Raw genomic sequence first — 22500 nt, 5'->3', positions numbered from 1 at the left:
TAAATCTTTATATGAAGACACATCGAAGCAGTTAGAAGAAAAAAAAAATATTTATTATTATTATAGTAGTGATGGGGATGATAATAATTTCCCTTACAATATATATTATAATATAAAAAAAATAAATTTAAATGAATCCAATAAAACTTCTAAAAATAGTTCAAATAGCAATAAAATTATTGTAACAACAAATAAAAATAATGCAAAGACATTGAACAGTTGCTTATTAAATGAATGTCCTCATTTTAATGACTCCAGTAATTTGGAATACCGGGATGAAGAGAGAAAGAAATATGATGGCATCACAGAAGATCAGAATGAAACAAAAGAAAATAAGGAAAATAAAGAAAGTAAAGAAAATATAAAAAACATGACAAATGTGGAAAATTGTAATAAGGTTAAAATGAATGTAACTTTGAGACATATTAGTAATAATAATAATAATAAAAGCAACAATATAAATAATAATAATAATAATAATAATAATAATAATTATTATTATTATAGTGAGAACCAACTATGTGCCTGCCCTGTTCAAAATTTTGTTAATGTAAAATTAAATTTTTGTAATTCAAATCAATATCATTTCTTATCACATGAAAAAAGCAACTTTGTAGATATATATAATTTTAAAGTATTTGATAAAATAAATATGTATGATAAGATATTATTAGATCTTAATCAAAATGAGATTCATCCGAATATATTAAGGACAGGAATATTTTTTAATAAATGTTCAATTACTACACATAATCATAGGAATGTGGATTTGCTTATTGCTTTAAAATCATTTATTAAAGATTATACATTACCCCCATATGAGCCTATAAATAAACATATGAAAGTTGTTATAGATAAAGAAATAAATTATATTATTATGTGTAAAAAACATAGTGTTAGTATGGGAGAAGTTATAAGATGGTTTAAAAATATGATATCTGAACATATAGGGAAAAATGTTCTAGAAGAGACTAAAGAAATTATAACAAACAATATTAACAATTATATTCGAACAAAAATAGTCATACCTTCTATAAACATATCTAATTATGTATCAAATCACATTATAGAAAACCATGATGTTATTTTAATATATACATTTGATTATGATATATATCTTTCAATTATAAAAGCAAAAAGAAATGGCAAAAAATTTGAAATAATTTTAGTTGATTCAGAACCATATAAAAATTCGTATAATATAAAATTATATACCAAATTAGGAATATCCGTTACGTATACTTTAATTGGTGGTTTATTTTATAATATTAGAAGATGTACAAAAGTGCTATTAGGTATTGATGCAATTATACATAATAGTGTTTATGGGCATGTAGGTACTAGTATCATTTGTATGATTTCTAATTTAAATAATGTTGATGTATATATTGTTTGTGAAACTTATAAAATAAGTAATAAAATACTTATTGATAGTTTCAGTATGAATAATATAAATAATAATTTAGATATATATGATTATATGTATATGCATCATTATCATCATCATTCGAATCCTCATAAATGTGATCAAAAGTGTAATAAAAATGTAGAGGGAGGTACCCACTTTAATAAAAAATTAAATAACTTTATACATTCTTTTTCTGATATAAAGAAAAAGAATATATTATTTAATAATATAAATACAAAATATAAAAAACCGACCGTTAGATATGTTTCGACCTCCGTATTTCCTTTTGCACTGAATGAAAAGGCAGTAAATAAAAAGAAAAAAAATAATAAAGAAGAATGGGAACAGGATGAAGTCAAGGCAGTAATTGAGGGAAGGACAATGGAAGACATTCAAAATGTGAAATATGTAGAAAATGAAGACGTCAAAAAAATCAAAGACACAAAAGAACGCAGAGGAGAACAACTTGAGGACGAATTAAAAAGTTCAAACAAAACTTTATTTAACAAATCTAAGGCTTCGTTAGAAGACCAAAAAAGAGAAAATCTAAAAGAAACAGAACCACAAAAATTATATATTCAATACTCAAATGAGCGTATTACCAATGAAATGAAAATGAAATATGAAACTAAGATAGAACATTGTAATAATTACAAATCATCTTCTTATACACGTCATATCGAAACAACAAAATTCCATGAATCTACAGATACATTAGTAAAATGTCAAAATATTACTAATAATAACGAATCAAATATAACTTGCTGTACAAAAAATTTTAAAGAAGAAAAAACAAATATAACGGATGTACGAGAAAAATGTATTCATCAAATGAATAACATAAATGATATAGAAATGGAAAAAAAAAATTCGAAAACAAAAGAAGAAAAAATCTCCTTAAATTATGTTAAAGAAATTAACACTGTTAGTAGTAATAGTACATTTACTACTGGATCAACAACAAGTATCTTAAAACAACAAACATATTTATCTCATGAAATAAAAAATGAAAAAACTATGGTAAAGATAAATTATAAAAATGTATCTCAAACTATATCATCTGATAATAATAATAATAATAATAGTAAAGTGATTAATAAAAAAAATAAGGTATTTTTTAATTTAAAGAATGGTAAAAATAATTTTGAAAAAAGTACCTATTCCTTAAATTTTAAAAATCATTTTGATATTAAATCAAGTAATATAAATACATCAACAGATCAAAATATTGATGAAAGTGATAAGGATCAAATATGTTGTAATGATATTTGCCATTCAATATGTAAATCTATTGGAAATGTGAATATAAAAAATGTTTGTACTGATAAACATAACGACACTAATTTATTTACATCTGTATTCTCACATATAAATAAAATTAATTCAAATAATGATAAATCTTTTTATGTAGCAAATATATGTAATGATGTTACCCCTCTCAAATATATTAATTATATTGTGACCGAAGTAGGTCTCTATACAAGTTCAAATAAAAATGCTTTAAATGCTTTTATTCATAATAATATATAATAATCTTATTTATTTATTTGCACTTTTTTTTCTTTTTTTTTCAAAGAATAATAATTATAAGTTTTTATTTTTATTTTATGTATTCTTTATTTTTTCAGTACTATGATATCCGTTTAATTGTATAAATATATATACTTATATATATATATATATTTATATATTTTTATTAATTATTTATAATATATATATTTTTATCTATTATATATAGAATTTATTTATTTTAATTTTTTTGGAAAATATATTGTTAAATTAAATATATTCGTTTTATATATATATAAATATATATATTTTTTTTTATAAAAACATTAACATTTTTTGTTAGATTTTTATATTTTTTTATTCATTTTGAATGATCCTTAAATATTTTCATATCCCTTACATATACCATCATAATTTAAAAGAATACCATGAAAAAAAAAAAAAAATGATATTTATTATCTTGCTAATTTTAATATATAAATATAAAAGACGAATAATTTTATTACACATATTTTTATAAATATAAAGAGATATCAATATTTGCATAACCATTAATGTTATCATTATAAAATAACATCATTATAATAATAATAACATTTTGAAAAAATGAAATTTTTAAAAGATTAAAACACAACTTTTAATCTGTTCTTATAAAAAAAATAAAGAAAATGAAAATATTTAATTATTATGTATATAAAAACAGTAAATATATATATATATATATATATATATATATATATATATATAAATAAGGTTAAAAAAAACAAAAAACAAATAACAACTTTTATATAATTCCAAAAGATAGACCGAAAGAACATTTAAAAAAATTTTTTTCTTCATAATTATCCTTGTAAGGAGTATCCAAAAAAAGAAAAAAAAAAATTTATCATTCATTCTACTAAAAATAAAAAAAATATATGCATTTTTTAGATTTATAAGGTTTATTTAAAAAGTTTATGATATTTAAAAAAAATGATAAAATGTTATTATGATAATTAAATTATAAAAAGTCGTGATATATTTAAAATAAAAAAATATATAATATAAATGCAAAAAGGAAAAAAAAAAAAAAAAAAAAAATTTAATTTATGTAAATATAAATATATATATATATATATATATTAGACTTTAATGTCTCTTGTATAATTTGAAATGTTGTTTTTATCTTTTTTCACATCATTTTTAATTTTTTTTTTGTTACTTACATCTGAAGATTGCATAACCAATGCAAGAGAGAAAAAAACAATAACACCTATTATATAATACATGAGATATTTTTTTATATGATTGATGATTTTATTGAAAAATGATGAATTATTATGGATATCTTGTCCATAAAATAATTTATTATATAAAGCTGGATTTTCTGAATGTTTGTTTTTTTCATCTTCTTTTAAATGTTCATGTTGACTTTTATATAAATTGTTCTTGCTGTTTAGGGAAACAAGATTTTTCAGTAATTTCATGAAATCATTTTTAATATCATCAGGAATGTGTATATCTTCATTATTCTTGTCATATTGTCTGCATAGGGAAAATAATATATATATATATATATATATATGTATACATGTATTATACATAGATACAGAAATAAAAAAAAAAAAAAATAAAATAAAAAAAATTTTTTAATTACATTTCATTATTTATAGGGGTATGTTTTTCTTCCATTTTTGGTATGCTGTTATCCATAATTGGAAGTATATTTTGCGACACATTTGGAATTGCCATATTTGTCATTTGGTTAAGTGGATTATTATTTAAAATTGGTATTTCATGGTTTTCCTCCTTTTTTATATTTTCTTTATGATTGTTATTATTTTGATGCTCTTCATGCTGTTTTTCCTGATGTTTTTTATTGTTTTCTTCTTTATATTTTTGTTTATGATTTTCCTCATGATGTTCATGGTCATGATCATTTTTATGATGATCTTCATGAGGTTTTATTTTTTTATTGTTATTTTTTTTATTATTTTTTTCTTTATTCTTTTCTTTCTTCTTTTTTTTTTCTTTTTCTTCATCTTCTTCTTCATCATTCTCATCATCATCACCATCCTTTTTTTTTTTTTCGTTTTTCTTTTTATGTTCTTCATCTTCGTCATTTTCTTCCTCATCTTCTTCATTCAAATCTTCATCTTCATCATCTTCTGTGTCATGAGGATTCATCTTTTTTTTATCATTTTTTTTTTTCTCTTCTTGTTTACTTTTACTTTTATTTTTCGATTTATTTTTTAAATCATCAGATTCCACATCATCATCTTCTTCTTCGTCATCTATAAGGTCGTCGTCATCATCAAATTCATCTTTATTTTTTCCCTTATCCTGTTTTTCATTTGTTGTTTTACTTTTATCATCTTTTCCTTTATCTAGCAAACTTATGGTATTGTGATCATTTTTATGATCTTTGTGTTCGTCATTCTCCTTTTCTATATTATTATCTTTATTTTTTTCTTTGTGTTTGTCATTATATTTTTCTTTATCATTTTCTTTGTCATTATATTTTTCTTTGTCATTATATTTTTCTTTGTCATTATATTTTTCTTTATCATTTTCTTTGTCATTATATTTTTCTTTATCATTTTGTTTATCGTTTTGTTTATCGTTCTCCTTTTTTTCTTCTTTAGAAAGGAAGGAAAAATCTAACAGTATCCAAAAAGCATGAAAATAATGTTTACATTTTTTGTTATATATATATATATATATATATTATATATTTGTGTATGTATTTATATATTTATTTATTTAATTATTTATTTTAATTTTTCATCTTACTCAAAATATGATTTATATCATGTTTTCTATTTTTAGTATTAACCCTTCTTAATGTTTTTATTTGTTCATTGTTCTTCAATATAAAATTCTACGAAGTAACAAAAATAAAATATATTATATATGTATTTTTTTTTTTAATATTGTTTATGATATTATTCAATCTTTTTATATTTTTTAATTGCTTGGATGATACAAATTTTATTAATGATGAATTATTACACTTGGACAATATAACAAACAACAAAATATGTATTACAAGAAATTTTATTAAACGTATATTTGGAAAAATAAGAAAATAAAATATACAAACGTTATATAACTCTACATTTCATAAATATATCATTATATACACATATAAAATATAAGACAAAAAAAGTATACAAAAATATAGATTTAAAACAAAAAAAAAAAAAAAAAAAAAAATTGTATAATTTGTTCCTTTTTTAATTTTTTTTTTTTTTTTAAATGATATAAAATAAATAGTACGAATAAAAAAACGATAAAAAAATTACTTCTAATATTTTCATACGTTTGAATTAGCTTGAGACTCTCTTAAGGAATTAATATAGTACAATATAGCCAAATAGAATATTCTCATTCTTTGTTTTTTTGTTTTTTTTTTTTAATGGTCTATCGTATAACAATGAATTTTACAATATCATGATTTTCTTCTAAAATTAATAGCATTTATAAAATACGGAAAAGTTATTTATAAAAGAAAAATAATAAAAATTATATAACAAATTAGTTGTAATGATAACACCTAAATTATGATAAAAAAAAAAAAAAAAAAAATGGTGGCAATAAATTAGTCCTATTGTATATATGTATAAATATACAATAAAAATATATTTTATTTTACATTACACAAGTTATTTTAGACAAATCAAACAATAAAAAAAAAAAAAAAAATTAAAAAATTGATATTATTGTATATGTATATATATGTACATATAAATTTTCTATAATATCGTGTTTTATATGATTATCATATATAATATTTGTTATGCACATCTATGCATGAAATAAAAATAGCAAAAAATAAGAAACATAATTAGAGTATATTACTACATATATATTATATATATAATGTGTATTTATATTTATATTAGAATGTTGTGTTTTATTTTTTTTTATAATATATTTTATTTTATTGTAAGTTTCTTGAAATAAAAATATTTTGAAGAATAAATAAAAAAATATAAAAATAACAAGATTACTAAAAAAATCATTATAAATTATTTTTTCCAAGAAAAAAGCTTTTTCATTAGTAAAACGAACTTTGTAAAATAGTAATGTGCTTCTACCCACTCCACAATGTAATCATAGCAGTACATATCACCATTGTACCTGGAAGGACAAAATGATAAAATAATAATAAATATATATATATATATATATATATATATATATATATATATATAGATATAGACATATGCAAAAAGTAAAAGTAAAATGATGAATGAAAAATATATAATGGACAAATTAAATATGTATACATATCCATGTATCTTCAATATCTTGGAATTTATTATTTATATATTGAGTGTCACCACATATATAATATATATAAATATACAAAATGTACATTTTTATTTATCTTATTTTTACCTGAATGCATTACTTATTTTAATATCTTTATTTGAGTTTAAGAATTTATAAAGGAGGGTGTTATATTTTTTTTTATGAACTGAGGAAACATACAGTATCAGAGGCAACGAAGTGATATTCAAAAAATTGCATAGATCTTTTGCTTGATCAATATTAAAAATATAGAAATTTAATTTTATTTGGTGCTCCGTTAAAATTCTATCTACTTCTCTAAAAATGCTTATCAAATTACTGTATAGAAAAATTGTGCATAAGAAACAAATAATATTTAATTAAAACAATATGTACATACAAATATATATAACATGAAATAAAAATGACTACTAATAAATATAATACAATATCCATATATCATCATACAATAGTTATTTCCGTTTAATAATTAAAAAAGAAAAAAGGAGGAAATAAGAACATAGGCTTTTTTTTTTCCTTTTTTTTTTTTTTTGTTTTTTTTTTAATTTAGTAAATCCTACTTGGAATCTGTGTCCCATTTAGCATATACATACAAAACAAAATCTTCATTTGTCTTTATATATAAAAAATCCTGAAAAGATTTAAAATTCTTATAATTTATTGATTTATCTAAAATATAATTTTTCTTTTGATTGTTTTTTTCTGTTGTTAACATCTTATAAAATTGTTCATAATTAAGTTCTTTTATATCACATATAATATTTCTCCAAAAGAGCAAACATAACAAAAACATAAAAAAAAAAGAAAGGCTTATCTTCATTTTCACCAAAAAAAAAAAAAAAAAAAAAAAAAAAAAAAAAAAAAAAAAAAAAAAAAAAAAAAAAAAAAAAAAAAAAAAAAAAAAAAAAAAAAAAAAAAGAAAAAAAAAACCTACAATTCAAATTCTAATTCTTATTCCCAAATAATTTGGAAAGAAAAAAAATCTTTTCTTCACCCATTATTAAATAAAATAAACACAAAATTAGTGTAAGAAAAAAAAAAAAATTTTTACAAATTATAAATTATTTCATATATATATATATATATTAAGAGAGAAATATTATATACATATATATGTTTATATTTATATTTTTTTATAAGAACTAAAAAAGGTAAATGCTTTAAAAAAGTAATATGATATACATCTACTTTCTGAAAGTAAAAATAAAATTTTATATGTTGTGAGATATGTGTAATGAGATTTTCAATAAATACATAATATTAATAAATATATATATATATATATATATATATATATTTATTTATTTATTTATTTATTTATTCATTCTGTTATATGTTAAAAAAAAAAATAATAATAATAAATAAAAAAAAATATATAAAAATATATTGTAATCATACGACACAAATATGTATATAAAAGTAACTATATATAATAATACATATGTATATATATATATATATATATATATATATATTTACACATTATTTTTGTAAGATGGTAATATATAACGTATATATTCCTTTTATATAAAATAAAGAAATAAAATATTTTTAAATTCATAAACTTGTTCATATAAAATAATATATTTTCTCATTAAATAAAATCGATATCAATATGAAACATTGATTTATTTTTAAAAATGTTTAAATTTAATTCACTCATTCTAGATACAAGAGATTTTCTTTTTTCTAAATTGTCTTTTATATATGTAAGAAATATAATTTTAGTGTCAATCATTTTTAAGAGTTCTAATTTTTTTTTATATTTTATGGATGATACATGATTATGTATATGTTCATCTTCTTTAATATTTTGTTCTAAGAGTTGTTTTAATTTTTGTTTATCCATTTCATTATCTTTTAAACAAGATTTTATTCCATTATATATTTTTAATTCCAAATCTTCATGGAAACCTTTACATAAGAATATTAGATGATTTAATATTTTTACAGATAAGGAACCATTAAATTGAAAATTCTCAATATTCATTTCTTTTTCCATTTTTTCCAATATATTATCTGTAAAAGGTTTTACCTCTTCTTGATTTAATATATATTCCTTCTTAGCTGACTTTTTCAAATGTGTACATTTCATTTCATTTGAACTATTTGTACGTTGCGATTTTTGTTCCACATATGTGATAAGATTATCATCTAATGATGACGAATTTCTTTTTTTATTTTTTATTTGTTTTTTTTTTTTATTATGTGTATTTTTGTTTTTTCTTTTTTTATTTATTCTTATTCTAAATGTATCATCGGAATCATTCGAAGATGAAGTGGTTGACCCATTACTTCTAACAGTGCTTTTATATTTAATAGATTTTTTATTTAACTCAACATCATTTTTTTTATGGCTTCTTAATATTTCACGATAATTTTTTCTAATTTCTTCATCACTACTATATTGTGAATGACTATTATCTGAATGGTCATCTGTGTTATTATTTATATTATTTTCTGTATTATCATCTGTATTATTTTCTGTGTTATCATCTATATCGCTTTGTGTGTTATCATCTGTATTTTTTTCTGTGTTATCATCTGTATTTTTTTCTGTGTTACTATCTATATCATTTTCTGTGTTATATTTCTTGTTATATTTTGTATTTTTCTCTGATTTATTTGTTCTTTGTTTATGTTTACCTACTACATTTTTGTCAATATTTTCAACAATATTTTTATCTTTCTCATTTTCTTCTTTAAACTGCTTCATGTTTGCTACAGTTTGATGATTATCCTGAAGATTTATGTTGTCTTTTAAGAACTTATTTTTTTTATTTGTTGACGAATATAGGTGTTCATCTAATATATTAAGATGGAATATTTTTTCAAAGAAGAACATCATATTTTCATTACCTTTTTTTTTGAAAGATATAATATATAAGGTAGTAAAAAACATTTTAAAGAAATATGATAAATTTTTTTCATTATAAAATATTCTGAATAATAAAAAGTTTAATTGTGTATAATAATATTTGAGAGATTTCTTTTTGATATAGTCATTAATAAATATATGATAACTTATATAATTTTCATTAATTATTATATTATGTTTATTTATATGATTATAATCAATTAATAAGAAAAGAATAATAATAGTTCTAATAATATATAATAAAACTGAATGATTCAATATATCATTACTTAATTTTAAATTATTTTTTTTATTTTGTCTTTTAACATTATTTAATATATAACTTAATTTAAAAAATTTTTTTATATATGGAATGATCTTTTCTAAAACATAATTTTTATATTCATTTTTTTCCATTAGAATAATTGTTATTAATTTATAAAACGTAGCTTTATCATATTTCATATTAAAAATGAATAACAAAGAATTAATCATAAAATAAAAGTTGTCATTTTTTAATATAAGCTTATTACAATTTAAATTATTCAAAAAGAAAAAATTATATTCATCTGTATAGGTTGATAAGTTTTGTTTAGTATTATTTGATTTTTTATTTTTCATGATATATTCTTTAATTTCTTTATTTGATATAAAATAAAAGTATTCTAATATTTCATATTTTAATATTTTTATATCGTTTAATTTTTTATCTTCATTTATTATGTCATCTGTGTTTTTATTTTTTATATGTCCTATATATATATCTCCTTCATTTATAGACAAATAACTGTATATTTTTTTAAATGTTTTAAAGCTTAAATATTTAATATATTTATCATAAGAAGAATTTAAATCATTCTTGGAATATAAAAGGCAAATTAATTTATTTATAATCATACGACAATTATCTACTTCAAATTTTAAATAATGGTCACAAAATGTTGTCTTTTTATTAGTTTTCTCTTTTTGTGTTATAATATAATATAATATTAAAATGTTAATATATAAGGAAGAAATTTCACGACTTTTAATATTTTTCTCAATATTATTAAAAGAAAAAGAATTTTCCAAATTATTTTTATTATACAAAATTAAGGGTAAATAATTATACTCTTTTATATATGTCTCATTTATATTTCTTAATGATACATGGTTAAAATATTCATCATTATTAAAATTATTTGAATTATTTGTTTGTATATTATAATTAATATTGTTTGTAACATATCCTTTCTTATTTTGATTAGTATCGTTTTCTTGATCTAAATTATTATTATATTTATTATATTCATAACTAACACAATTATTATTATTGTTATTATTATAATCAAGTGATATGTTATCTTCTACTTTTAACAAGTCTTCTATAAATTTTTCTTCCATCGTTATTTTATCTAACATTTTTATGCAGTAATTATATATTTCGTCCAATTTGGCTCTATCCAATATACATTTCATACAAGAAAAAATAATTTTCTTATTTGAGTATGGTGAAAAAAGTATATCATATATTATGAATTTAAAATTATAATATAAATTATTAGTTTTTGATATATTTTGTAATAATTTTAAAAAGATATAAAATACATTCTGATACAACTTGATGTTTTCTTCTATTTCATTTAAAGTAATATTTTTATTATTATTTTGATGGTCATTATTATTTTTCTTATGACATGATATATAAGATGTTACTATATCTTTATCATTTTTTATATTATAATATTTAACATCATTTTGAAACGTTTTAGTGTTCTTATCATATATTTGTTCTTTATTCTGATGTATACCTTCATTTATAATTTCTATTGATTTTAATTTATTAAAAGATAATTTTAAAATATAAAAAATGGATACTAGATACTTTTCTATTTTTACATCTTTTGATAAACAATGTAATAATATAAGAGATGTATTTAAAAATATTTTATGATTATAATAAAATTTTTCTTTTTCTTCTATAACTAATTTGATATTTTGTATAATGAAAAAATAAAAATCATCAAATAAAAATACTAAACTTGCATTAAAAATAGGATATAATATATCCATCCTTAAATTTTTCAATTCTTTAATTATTGACAAATTATTTTTTAAAATCTTACTATACACATTATCTTTATTGTTTAAAAATAATTCGTTAATGATATGATCCACTTTTCTTTTCTTGTTATAAAACGAGTGTAATTTTCTGATGAATCGACTTTTATCGTCTGATGACGAAGTATAAGCTATACAATTATAACTATTATTATAACTATTATTATAACTATTAATATTATTATTATTATTATTATTATTATTATTATTAATATTAATATTAATATTATGTTGATTAACATTTTCATTATTATTATCATTACTTTTATTTATGTTCTTCATGTTACTACTTATCCTCTTCAATTTGGTGTGCTCCTTAATATCTATATAATTATCCAAACTAGTAATATCACCTTCGTCATGACCAAATATCATATCATCTGTATAAGATGTAAAATATTTTAATACATGATAATTTTTTTCAAAGAAACTTATAATTCTTTCCTTTTCAGCATCTACTACATTATTTGCGCATTTATTTTTTTGTCCTTCTTCACCTGAAAGTTTATCACATAACAATTCAGGATCATCATTATTCAAAAATGATGAACTCGTATTGTTATTATTATACAAATTATTATTTTGGTTATAATTTTCATTATCATTATTATTATCATTTTCATCGTCACTTTTGTTATTATTATTATTATTATTATTATCATCATTTTTTATGCCTTTTTTTGAATTTTTTTTTTTTTTTCTATAAAGTTCTTCTTCATTTTCCTTGTCTGAACAAGACAAATCAGTCAGATCTATTTTTTCAACATTGCTTTTATTTTTATTGTTTGGTTTTTTCCTTTTTTTTTTATTATTATTTTCTTGTTTTTTACTCCTTCCATTTTGATAACTCTTGATATGTTTGTAATCATCCCATTCTTCATCATCAGTATTATCATCATTACTACTATTATCACCACTACTATCATCTTCATTATAATAACCTCTTTTATTACGACGATATGTGCTCTCCGTCCTTTTTACCCTTTGTGTTTTTTCCACCTTATCATCTTTTTCTTTATTCCTTTCCTTTATTTTTTTAGCGTCTTCTAACATATCATGATTATTTTCTTTTTCATTTAAAGTTCCTTTTTCATTTAATGTTTCTTTTTCATTTAAAGTTCCTTTTTCATTTAATGTTCCTTTTTCATTTAAAGTTCCTTTTTCATTTAAAGTTCCTTTTTCGTTTTCATAATTTCCATTTTTTTCTAGAGTAGCTTCAACTTCTTTAATATGATCGTCCTTCAATTTAAGAAAATTTTCAAGATATTGACTTACATTTCTTTTAGTAGTTATAAAATTAGTTAGGAAATTCAAAAAGTTATACTTAAGAACATATTGAAGAAAATATATATGATAGATAACGTAAAATAAATCTTTCTGTAAAAATGATTTTTCATACATATTTTTAAAAAGATATTTTTTTATAAAAGAATATGTAATCATAACTTTTTCACTGTATACATTTTTTTTTAATGCTTGTATAAAGCTATCAAATATATCTACATATAAAAATAGAAACGGTTTTAGTACTTGTTTACAAATATCGAATGATGTATCATTTAAATTCATTTCATTTTCATATATAACATTTATTATTTTTTGAAAAATATAATCATATGTATATAAATATAAATGTGTAACTAAGGAAAAATATTCCATATTAGTTCTACTAATAATATAGTATACTTCTTTAAAAAATAAACAAATATATTTGTCTATACATATATTATTATTACTCTTAGCAAATATTAAATAATTTAATTCCTTTTCATCAGTATCCAATATTTCATTTCTCCTTTTACTACATTGACCTTCAATATTTGTAAACAATTTATTATTATATATATACATTTCATCTACTACATCGTGATATATTATATAAAATATACGTTTCATATATGTGAATAATTTAGATAAAGTAGAAAACCTTTTCGATCCATATTTAATAAAATTGGTTAGTAACACATTTCTAATGCTTACATCATCTGTACTTATATAAACAAAAAAGAATGATGACAAAAACAATTCTTGGAAATGATCATTATCATGTAATGTTTTTATAAAATTTAGATAGTACTCATAATTATTTTCATAATTCAAATTTTGATAAATGATAATATTTATTAAAAGTTCATAATAAAATAAAGAATCACTAAGATATAATTCTTTATTACGTTCTTTTATATTTTCGTTTGTATTTCGTTTTTGTTTCTTATGAGACTCTAAATGGTTATATGAATAATTTTTGCTATAGCTTCTATTACTACTATTACTTTTATGATAAATATTATTATTTTTATTATTATTATTATTATTATTATTATTTTTATTATTATTATTATTATTACTATTATTACTATTATTATTACTATCATTATTATTCATAATACTAGCAGTATAATTATTGTTTAAATAATTTATACTGTCTGTTAATATTCTATCTACTAATGTATTCATTTTATCCTTGTATATTAAAAACAGAAATAATAACAATTCTTTATAAATATTTTCATTATTATGATTAATATAATAATTTTCTATGAATTTTTCTATTAAATAAAAATTTATATTTTCAAAACAACATCTAAAATATATAAACAAATAGAAACAAGAAAATTCTTTATTTAATGTTTCAACATTTTTTGATATATTTTTATCATTAGAAAAGGATATGCATGTTTTTGTTCTTAAAATCGTTCCTCTTTGTTCTATCTTATTATCATTAACATGTTCTACAATATCATTGTTTTTATCTCTTTCATAGTTATAATTTTTATAACTTGAATCCTCTTGTGTATTTTCTCTTTCATTATAGGCATCACATGTGGTGATATTTCCATTCTTTTCAAAATATTCACGTATACCTTTTTCATCATTCTCATTTAGTACGAATAAAGAATCTATATAAAATTTATTATTATTAATTAATAGCACTTCATCATTTATTTTTTTATTTTCTAGACATAATAAAAACTCAAATGTTGGCTTTTGTTTTACATAATATATTTGGTTATAATTATTTTGATTATATTGATATATGTTATATAAGGATTGATAAATTAAGCAAAAGGAATATTTGTTAATATAATTCATTAAATTTTTTAACAGGAAATCTAGTATTTCTTTTTCATGTTTTATAATATTTTTTAAAAATATTCTCTTACAACATTCAGATATATTTTCAATAAACTGTTTTTTATTAATTTTATCACATCCTTCTTTTATAAAATATTCATACAACAAATATGTTTTTTGTAAGAATTCCATAATTTCATCATTCAAAAGAAAATCATCAAGTTTTTCTTTACAAAAGAAATTTAATATTACCAAATTTTCTTCATTGTATAAGTTTTTATCTTTAAAAAATGTAAGAGCTATACTTTTTAAATTTTTATAACCACAACCTTTTAAACATATGGGGTCGTCTTTTATAGTATCTAGCCATATCTTCCTTTTCTCTTGAACATTTATATTGGAGTTTAATAATTTTAAATTACCTTTCAAAGTATTCATATTTCATTTCAAAATATATAAAAAAGAAAAAAAAAAAAAAAAAAAAAAAAAAATGAAAAGAAAAGAAAGGAAAAAAAATAATTAGTATAAATGAAAAATAATAATAATATATTATTATATAATACTAAATTTTTAAAAAGTACGAAATTATATGTACGCACACATATATATATATATATATACATATATACAATATTATTTCAACTATATATCATAATATATATAAAATAAATATTGTTATTTATAATAAGAAATATTTATATATAATTATGAATATTTCAAAAATATCATAAAATTCTTCAAAAGTTGGTAAAAAGAATTATTATTTCACATTAATAAATAGGTTTTCATTATAACAAAATTAAAAAATAAAACTATGATGAAAAAATATAAACATATATATAAATACATATACACATATATATATATATATATATATATATATATATATATAATGTAATATAGTATAATATAATAATAAAAATTTACTAAATATAAGAATTTCAAAAATAAAATTTATAAAAGAAAAAAAAAAATTACTGCTCTTTAAAGTATTCTTTCCTTTTGAATATTCATATAAATATATTCTATTGTAAAAGGAAGAGAAAATATTATATACATATATTTAAATATAAATAAAATTTGTAAAGTCATTATTTCACTAATTTTGTTCGATTCATTTTTTTATTTTATTTTATTTATTTTTTTCTTTGCATATCCTTTATTATTTGAATATATATATTATGAAAAATTCATGATATATATTTAAGCATATTATAAAAAAAAGAATAAAATAAAAATAGAAGTAGGAAAACATATTAAATGCAATATTGTTAAAAGTCTAAAGAGTTAAATATTTGTGCAATAATTTATTTATTTTATATGTTCATATAGTTTTCTTTTCTCTTCTTATATTATTGTCTGTATAATAGATACTATACATATATATATATATATAATATATATTTATTAATATATATTAATTTTAACTCTTAAAATTAACAGTAATATAAAGGGAAAAATTAATATAGGAATAAAATTTTCAAAATATTCATCAAAATAAGTATGCTATTTAAAATAAAATATGAAAAGTATGAATCGCAATTTTATAAAATAATAAAATTATATATATAATTTAATTATTGTAAAAAATATTATTATATTGAACATAATTTTTTTTTTTTTTTTTTTTATTTTATGGTTCATATTAATATAGTGTGTATCTATACTAAAAAGAAAAAAAAAAAAAAATATATATTATATATATATATATATATATATATATATATATATATTATAAGAATAAATATAATAAATTATTTCACAAATAATTAAATTATATTTTAGTTATTAGGTTTATTAAAAAAAAGAAAAAAATGAAAAAAAAGAAAAAATTTATAATGAAAAATTAAATATCAACAAATAAACTTTGTACATATATATAAAATATATATACGTAATTAAAAAGGTGACAAAAAATATATTCTACTTAACAAATATTGTAGTCATGCACGTACAAAAGGAAAGTTAAAAACAATGTGTTAAAAATATATATGTGCATATATATACATACATATGTAAGAAATACAATATGTTATTATATGTGCTTCTTAACAATATAAAAAAATACATTGGTCGTATATGTTAAAAACATTTAATTCAATTTTCTTGATTAATTTTTAGATTAACTAAAATTCCTGATCCTTTTATGTCTTTTAAATATTTATCGCACAATGGTACAAATCGTAATCTATTAGAAATTAAAAAAAAAAATAAATAAATATGAAAAAAATATTATTATAGATAAAATGATATTTAAGTAATAAGTATGGATACAACAAGTTTTATGTATATTTTTATAATTACCCTTCTCTTAAGCATTTAACTGGAAAGCAGGCGCAAGCTACTATTTCACTTTTTACAGTATCCTATATAAAATATAAATAAATAAATAAATACATATATATATATATATATATATATATATAATGTACATATAATCACATGGTATATATAATTTATATTCTATGGTATTTTGTATATCACATGGTATATATAATTTATATTCTATGTTATTTTGTATATCACATGGTATATATAATTTATATTCCATGGTATTTTGTATATCACATGGATCTATACATTTATTTATATGATCCCATATACTAAATCATTAATTTTATAAAAAAAAAATATAAATATAATATTTTAAACTTACATATGCCTTTAATTCAAATACTATAAGAGCTAAGGAAGGATAAGATATTTTCATTTGGAAAGTGGATGGTTTTGACCAACTACAAAAATAAAATAAAATAAAATAAACAATAAATATATATATGAATAGATAAATAAATATACACATATTTATTATTATTATTGTTATTATTGTTTTATTTCATTTTATTATTATTTTATTTATTTTTTCTTTTTGTATGATGTATTTAAGATATTTTGTTACATACCAATAATTAATGTCATAAAAATTAACTTTTGCAATTTCAGTTTTAAAGTAATATTTGTTCTCATTATATCCATGAATGGATATAGTAAGATAGAGATAAAAAAATAAATTATTTGCTTTTTTTAATTCTTCAAATGTTTGATAAAAATTTTTGTTTTTATATTTAGATGAATTATTTTTATTGGAATGTGTTTTATTTCCATCATTTGATGTAGTTGTGTTACTACTACAACTATTGAAGCTACTACTATGTGATAAGGATGAAGAACATAATAAGAAAGATTTATATTCTGTTAACATGTCTTCATATTTCTTTTCTACATTTAAACATTTATTATGTATATAATTAACATCATCATTATCATTAATTTTGTTAAGAAGTAATTCATAACTAATATGTTTATTTTTATTATCATCTGACTGAACATCTGAAAAAAGTATATTTTTCTTCTCTTTTTCTAATTTTTGTAGATCTTTCCAGTTTTTGATTTTCTTTTTTATTTTTTTATGTGTTTGAATTCTTTGAATCATATCCATTTGAAATAATTTCTTTTTTAGTTTTTTTTCATGATATTTATTTTTAATTGAAAATAGTAAATTTATTTGATGTAATGACAATATTTGTAAATCTAATAATAAGGTATTATAATCTTGTTTTTCATTAAATCTTAATAATTCAGGTTTTAAAATATAACCTGAGTGTTTTCCACCATTTTCTAAAAATCGTCCTTTATTTAACAACATACTTAATCCATTATATTGATAATTTAATGCTACAACTTGTATACCTGCATTCCAAAATATTAAAGGATTGAAATTGGTAGATGCTAGTCGTGTTCCTGATGGATAAACCCTTGTTAATGTTTTTTGATTATATTTAATAATTTCGTTTTCGTTTTTCTTAATTAATTTAATGAATTTATTTTCACTAATGGAACATATTTCATTATAATTTCTGGTTTCATAAAAATTTCGAAATACATATCCTTTTAAGCAGGAATATTCATTTAGCAGATTGTTATTTTTTAAATTAAAATTATCTGTTTTTTTCAAAATATGTTTTTTCTTTTCCTCTAAATCTTTGCTTTTATCTTTTTTCTCAATACATGATGTATTAGAATTTTTAGGTAGCTTCACATTATTATTATTATTATCAGATGAATCATTATCCATATTATTATCATTTTTTTTTATTATATTTAAAATGTTTCTAGGTTTTTTCGTATCTTCCACAAATTTATTGTGTTTTTCTTCATAGTTTTCTTTTTCTATAGATACATTATTATTACTGTCGCTATTTTTCATGTATAATTTTTTATGATTAATACTATCCTGGTTATATTTTTTTTCTATACTTTTTTCTATGTACGCTCCAAAATTTTTCTCCATTTCATATTCATCATCATCTCCATCAAAATTTTCAACATCGACATCATCATTATGTAATATCTCGCCTTCACAATTTTGTTGTAAAACATCCATATCCTCATTATCATAATCCAATTCATCATTTTCATCAAGAATATCAGACATATAATTTAGTTCATCATACATAACACTTTGTAGTCCTTCAAAAAGATAATAAAATCCTGAACTATCATTATTATCAAAATGTTTATATTTAACTAAAAATTTATTTTTACAATTATTTGGAGTTATATTATTAATTTCGTCTGTTGTTTTAGGTATATATAATTGGTTACCCAATATGGATATTAATATTTTAGCAATTAGATTTTTATGCTTATTTTTACAATGAATTTCTAATGATAATATTATTGGATATGGAGATGTGGTAAAACCAAACATTTTACATGCTATTAAAGTATCACAAAATAATATAGAAGATGTTAATTTATATCCATAAAATCCATGATACACTACTATATTTTTATTAAAATAATAACAATCAAATTCTACACACCTACAACCATCTAATAATATATATATATATTGTTCTATATTACTTGTACTAAATATTTGTTTTCTAGCTAAATAACTATTATGACTACTATTAATCCAGTAATTACATAAGGGTAAATTCATATTTTGATATACCTTTGCATACTCTGGGCACATAATACTATTTTCTTTTGATAATAAGAAATAAACTAAACCAATCTCAGTTAAATATTGATTATCATCATTATTTATAACAAATGGGATATTATATTTTTTAATAATATTTAATAATTTATATATAACATTAATTTTTATGGGATATATATTTGGTATATTTTTATTAATAACATTGATACAAGTATCTACATTATTATTATTATTATTGTTATTATTATTGTTATTATTATTATTATTACTGTTTAATTTAGGTTCTTTTTCATCTTTTAAATTATGGTGACATGATGCATTAGCACTAGTATTATTATAATTATTATCATGTGTGTTTTTTTTATTACCTACTTTATTTTGATCACGATAGAAGTACTTACTTTTTAATATATCCAATATTAAAAGATAATCTTCATCATGCATTATAGAATTATCAGAGAATATTAATGTATTGGATATATCCATATTATATTTTATATCATCCTGATTTATATCTTGGTTACTTATTTTTTTAATAATATTACAATCATAATTATTAATAACGGCTTCATTTCTTGCTTTATTATTATTATTATTATCATTATTGAAATATGTATTATTTTCACGTTTACTATAATTATTTTCTTCCTTATTATAATTTTCTTTATTGTCATTATTAAATATATGTGAAGCTTTGACATTATCTTCATTTTTGTATTTTATGGAAATGTCGTCCATTTGATTATTTACATTATAAATTTTATTATTATATGTAGATGATTGCATCATATCTAAGTTATAATGTGTATCATTATCATCATTTTTTTTTTCTATTCCTAATATTTCTGTATTTTTCTCACGCGTTAAGTTTGGGTTGGTATCATTCTGATAATAATTATTAAATATAAATTCTTCACACTTGCCTTCACATTGTATATCGATTAAGAATTCAATAAATTTTTTTTTATCTATATAATTAAATTTTTTATCTTTATATTCATTAAAATATATGGAAATATGTGTATTTGAGAAAATATGTTCTAATATTTTCGTAAAACCTATATAATTTATGACAGCTTTATTTTTATATATAGAAAAATAATGATATAATATTTGCATATTCAAATATATATTAAGACTTCTCAATATAATGTATAATTGAGATAATGTTAAAGCATTAATATCTTTTAATCCTGATATGATATAATTATCATATAATTTATTACTTTCATATAAAAAGGATTTCATTTTTTTTTTTCCATTTCCTTTATTAACTAATTTGTATTGATAATACATAAGACCAAATAACCACATTTTCCATCTTTGTATATCTAAAAAAGTTAATCTTAAATTTCTTTGAGTACTTATAATTTCAATAGATAAATTCTTATCATCTTCTTTCTTTTTGAAAAATAAAGATTCTGAACCATCTAAGATTTTTATTATATCACATATATATAAGGATGGGTTCTTTTTTTCACTTAATTTTTTCTTTTTTGAATTCCATCTTATACAATAATTATTAACATCTAAATAAAAAAATTTTAAGGTTTTCTTTTGAAATATATTATTATTCCATTTATAAACATATTCTCCCTCCTTCATTTTTTCTAAGCATATTGGTAAATATGCATGTGTTAATACATTCTTTATATCAAATGATAACTTAGATTGAATACTGTTGTCGTTTTTATTATTATCCATATCATTTTTAAGAACTTTTATTTCAGACGTCCTCTTATTCTTCTCATTATTATAAATTATATCCTTTCTTTCATTTTCATCATCGCTCATAATTCTACCTATTCTTTTATCATCATTTTTTTCTACTATATTATTATTATATCCATTTGAATCGATTTTCGCACTAAGGTTCATTAGGAATGAAAAGGTAAAAAAAGAAAAATGAAAAAAGAAAAAAAAAAAAAAAAAAAAAATCAATCAAAGGAAATAAAAAGAAATGAATAAAATATATAATATATATAATATTTATATTATAAGTATTATATATTTATAAATTGTGATCACTAACTTATAATAAAGGAATAATATAAAAACACAAAGATATATTCATTATTATATATAAAAGGAAATAAAATCATACATTAGAAAAACGAAAAAATATATATATATATATATATATATATTATATATAATAATATTATATTTATACTTCATTGAATATATATAAAAAATTAATGCATTGAAATCACACAATAATAAACATTTTAAATAAATTATTGTTAAGGTAATAAAAAAAAAAAAAAAAAAAAAAAAAAAAAAAAAAAAAAAAAAAAAAAAAAA

The 22500-nt window shown here is 18.6% G+C and overlaps 5 protein-coding genes across 5 annotated transcripts in view; 1 reads left to right on the top strand and 4 right to left on the bottom strand.

The window, feature by feature from the left end:
• The window catches only part of PRSY57_1013300 (initiation factor 2 subunit family, putative), a gene marked incomplete at both ends in the record, with an annotated part of 3219 nt that extends 281 nt beyond the window's left edge, over window positions 1-2938 (top strand). The window contains one exon of the mRNA XM_012907722.2: window positions 1-2938. This exon is cut by the window's left edge and continues 281 nt beyond it. Coding sequence (XP_012763176.2) covers window positions 1-2938 — 2938 coding nt within the window.
• Window positions 2939-3812: 874 nt separating this feature from the next.
• Window positions 3813-6287, bottom strand: PRSY57_1013200 (hypothetical protein; the record flags this gene model as incomplete). The annotated part of the gene is made up of 5 exons (XM_012907721.2): window positions 3813-3815; window positions 4123-4441; window positions 4554-5556; window positions 5690-5777; window positions 6219-6287. 5 exons carry the CDS (start codon window positions 6285-6287, stop codon window positions 3813-3815), a joined length of 1482 nt encoding a protein of 493 aa, XP_012763175.2.
• Window positions 6288-6927: 640 nt separating this feature from the next.
• Window positions 6928-8006, bottom strand: PRSY57_1013100 (hypothetical protein; the record flags this gene model as incomplete). Its single annotated transcript, XM_012907720.1, has 3 exons — window positions 6928-7039; window positions 7301-7531; window positions 7774-8006. The coding sequence occupies 3 exons, from the start codon at window positions 8004-8006 to the stop codon at window positions 6928-6930; spliced, it is 576 nt and encodes a 191-aa protein (XP_012763174.1).
• Window positions 8007-8807: 801 nt separating this feature from the next.
• Window positions 8808-15683, bottom strand: PRSY57_1013000 (hypothetical protein; the record flags this gene model as incomplete). Its single annotated transcript, XM_020114864.1, has 1 exon — window positions 8808-15683. The coding sequence occupies one exon, from the start codon at window positions 15681-15683 to the stop codon at window positions 8808-8810; it is 6876 nt and encodes a 2291-aa protein (XP_019970410.1).
• Window positions 15684-17406: 1723 nt separating this feature from the next.
• Window positions 17407-22074, bottom strand: PRSY57_1012900 (phosphoinositide-specific phospholipase C; the record flags this gene model as incomplete). The annotated part of the gene is made up of 3 exons (XM_012907718.2): window positions 17407-17433; window positions 17902-17980; window positions 18149-22074. 3 exons carry the CDS (start codon window positions 22072-22074, stop codon window positions 17407-17409), a joined length of 4032 nt encoding a protein of 1343 aa, XP_012763172.2.
• Window positions 22075-22500: the final 426 nt, after the last annotated feature.

This window comes from Plasmodium reichenowi, chromosome 10 (genome assembly GCF_001601855.1).
Source record: "Plasmodium reichenowi strain SY57 chromosome 10, whole genome shotgun sequence".
Taxonomy (NCBI): domain Eukaryota; phylum Apicomplexa; class Aconoidasida; order Haemosporida; family Plasmodiidae; genus Plasmodium; species Plasmodium reichenowi.
The sequence above is the reverse complement of the archived record's forward strand: the minus strand, read 5'-3'. Positions and strand labels throughout refer to the sequence as shown.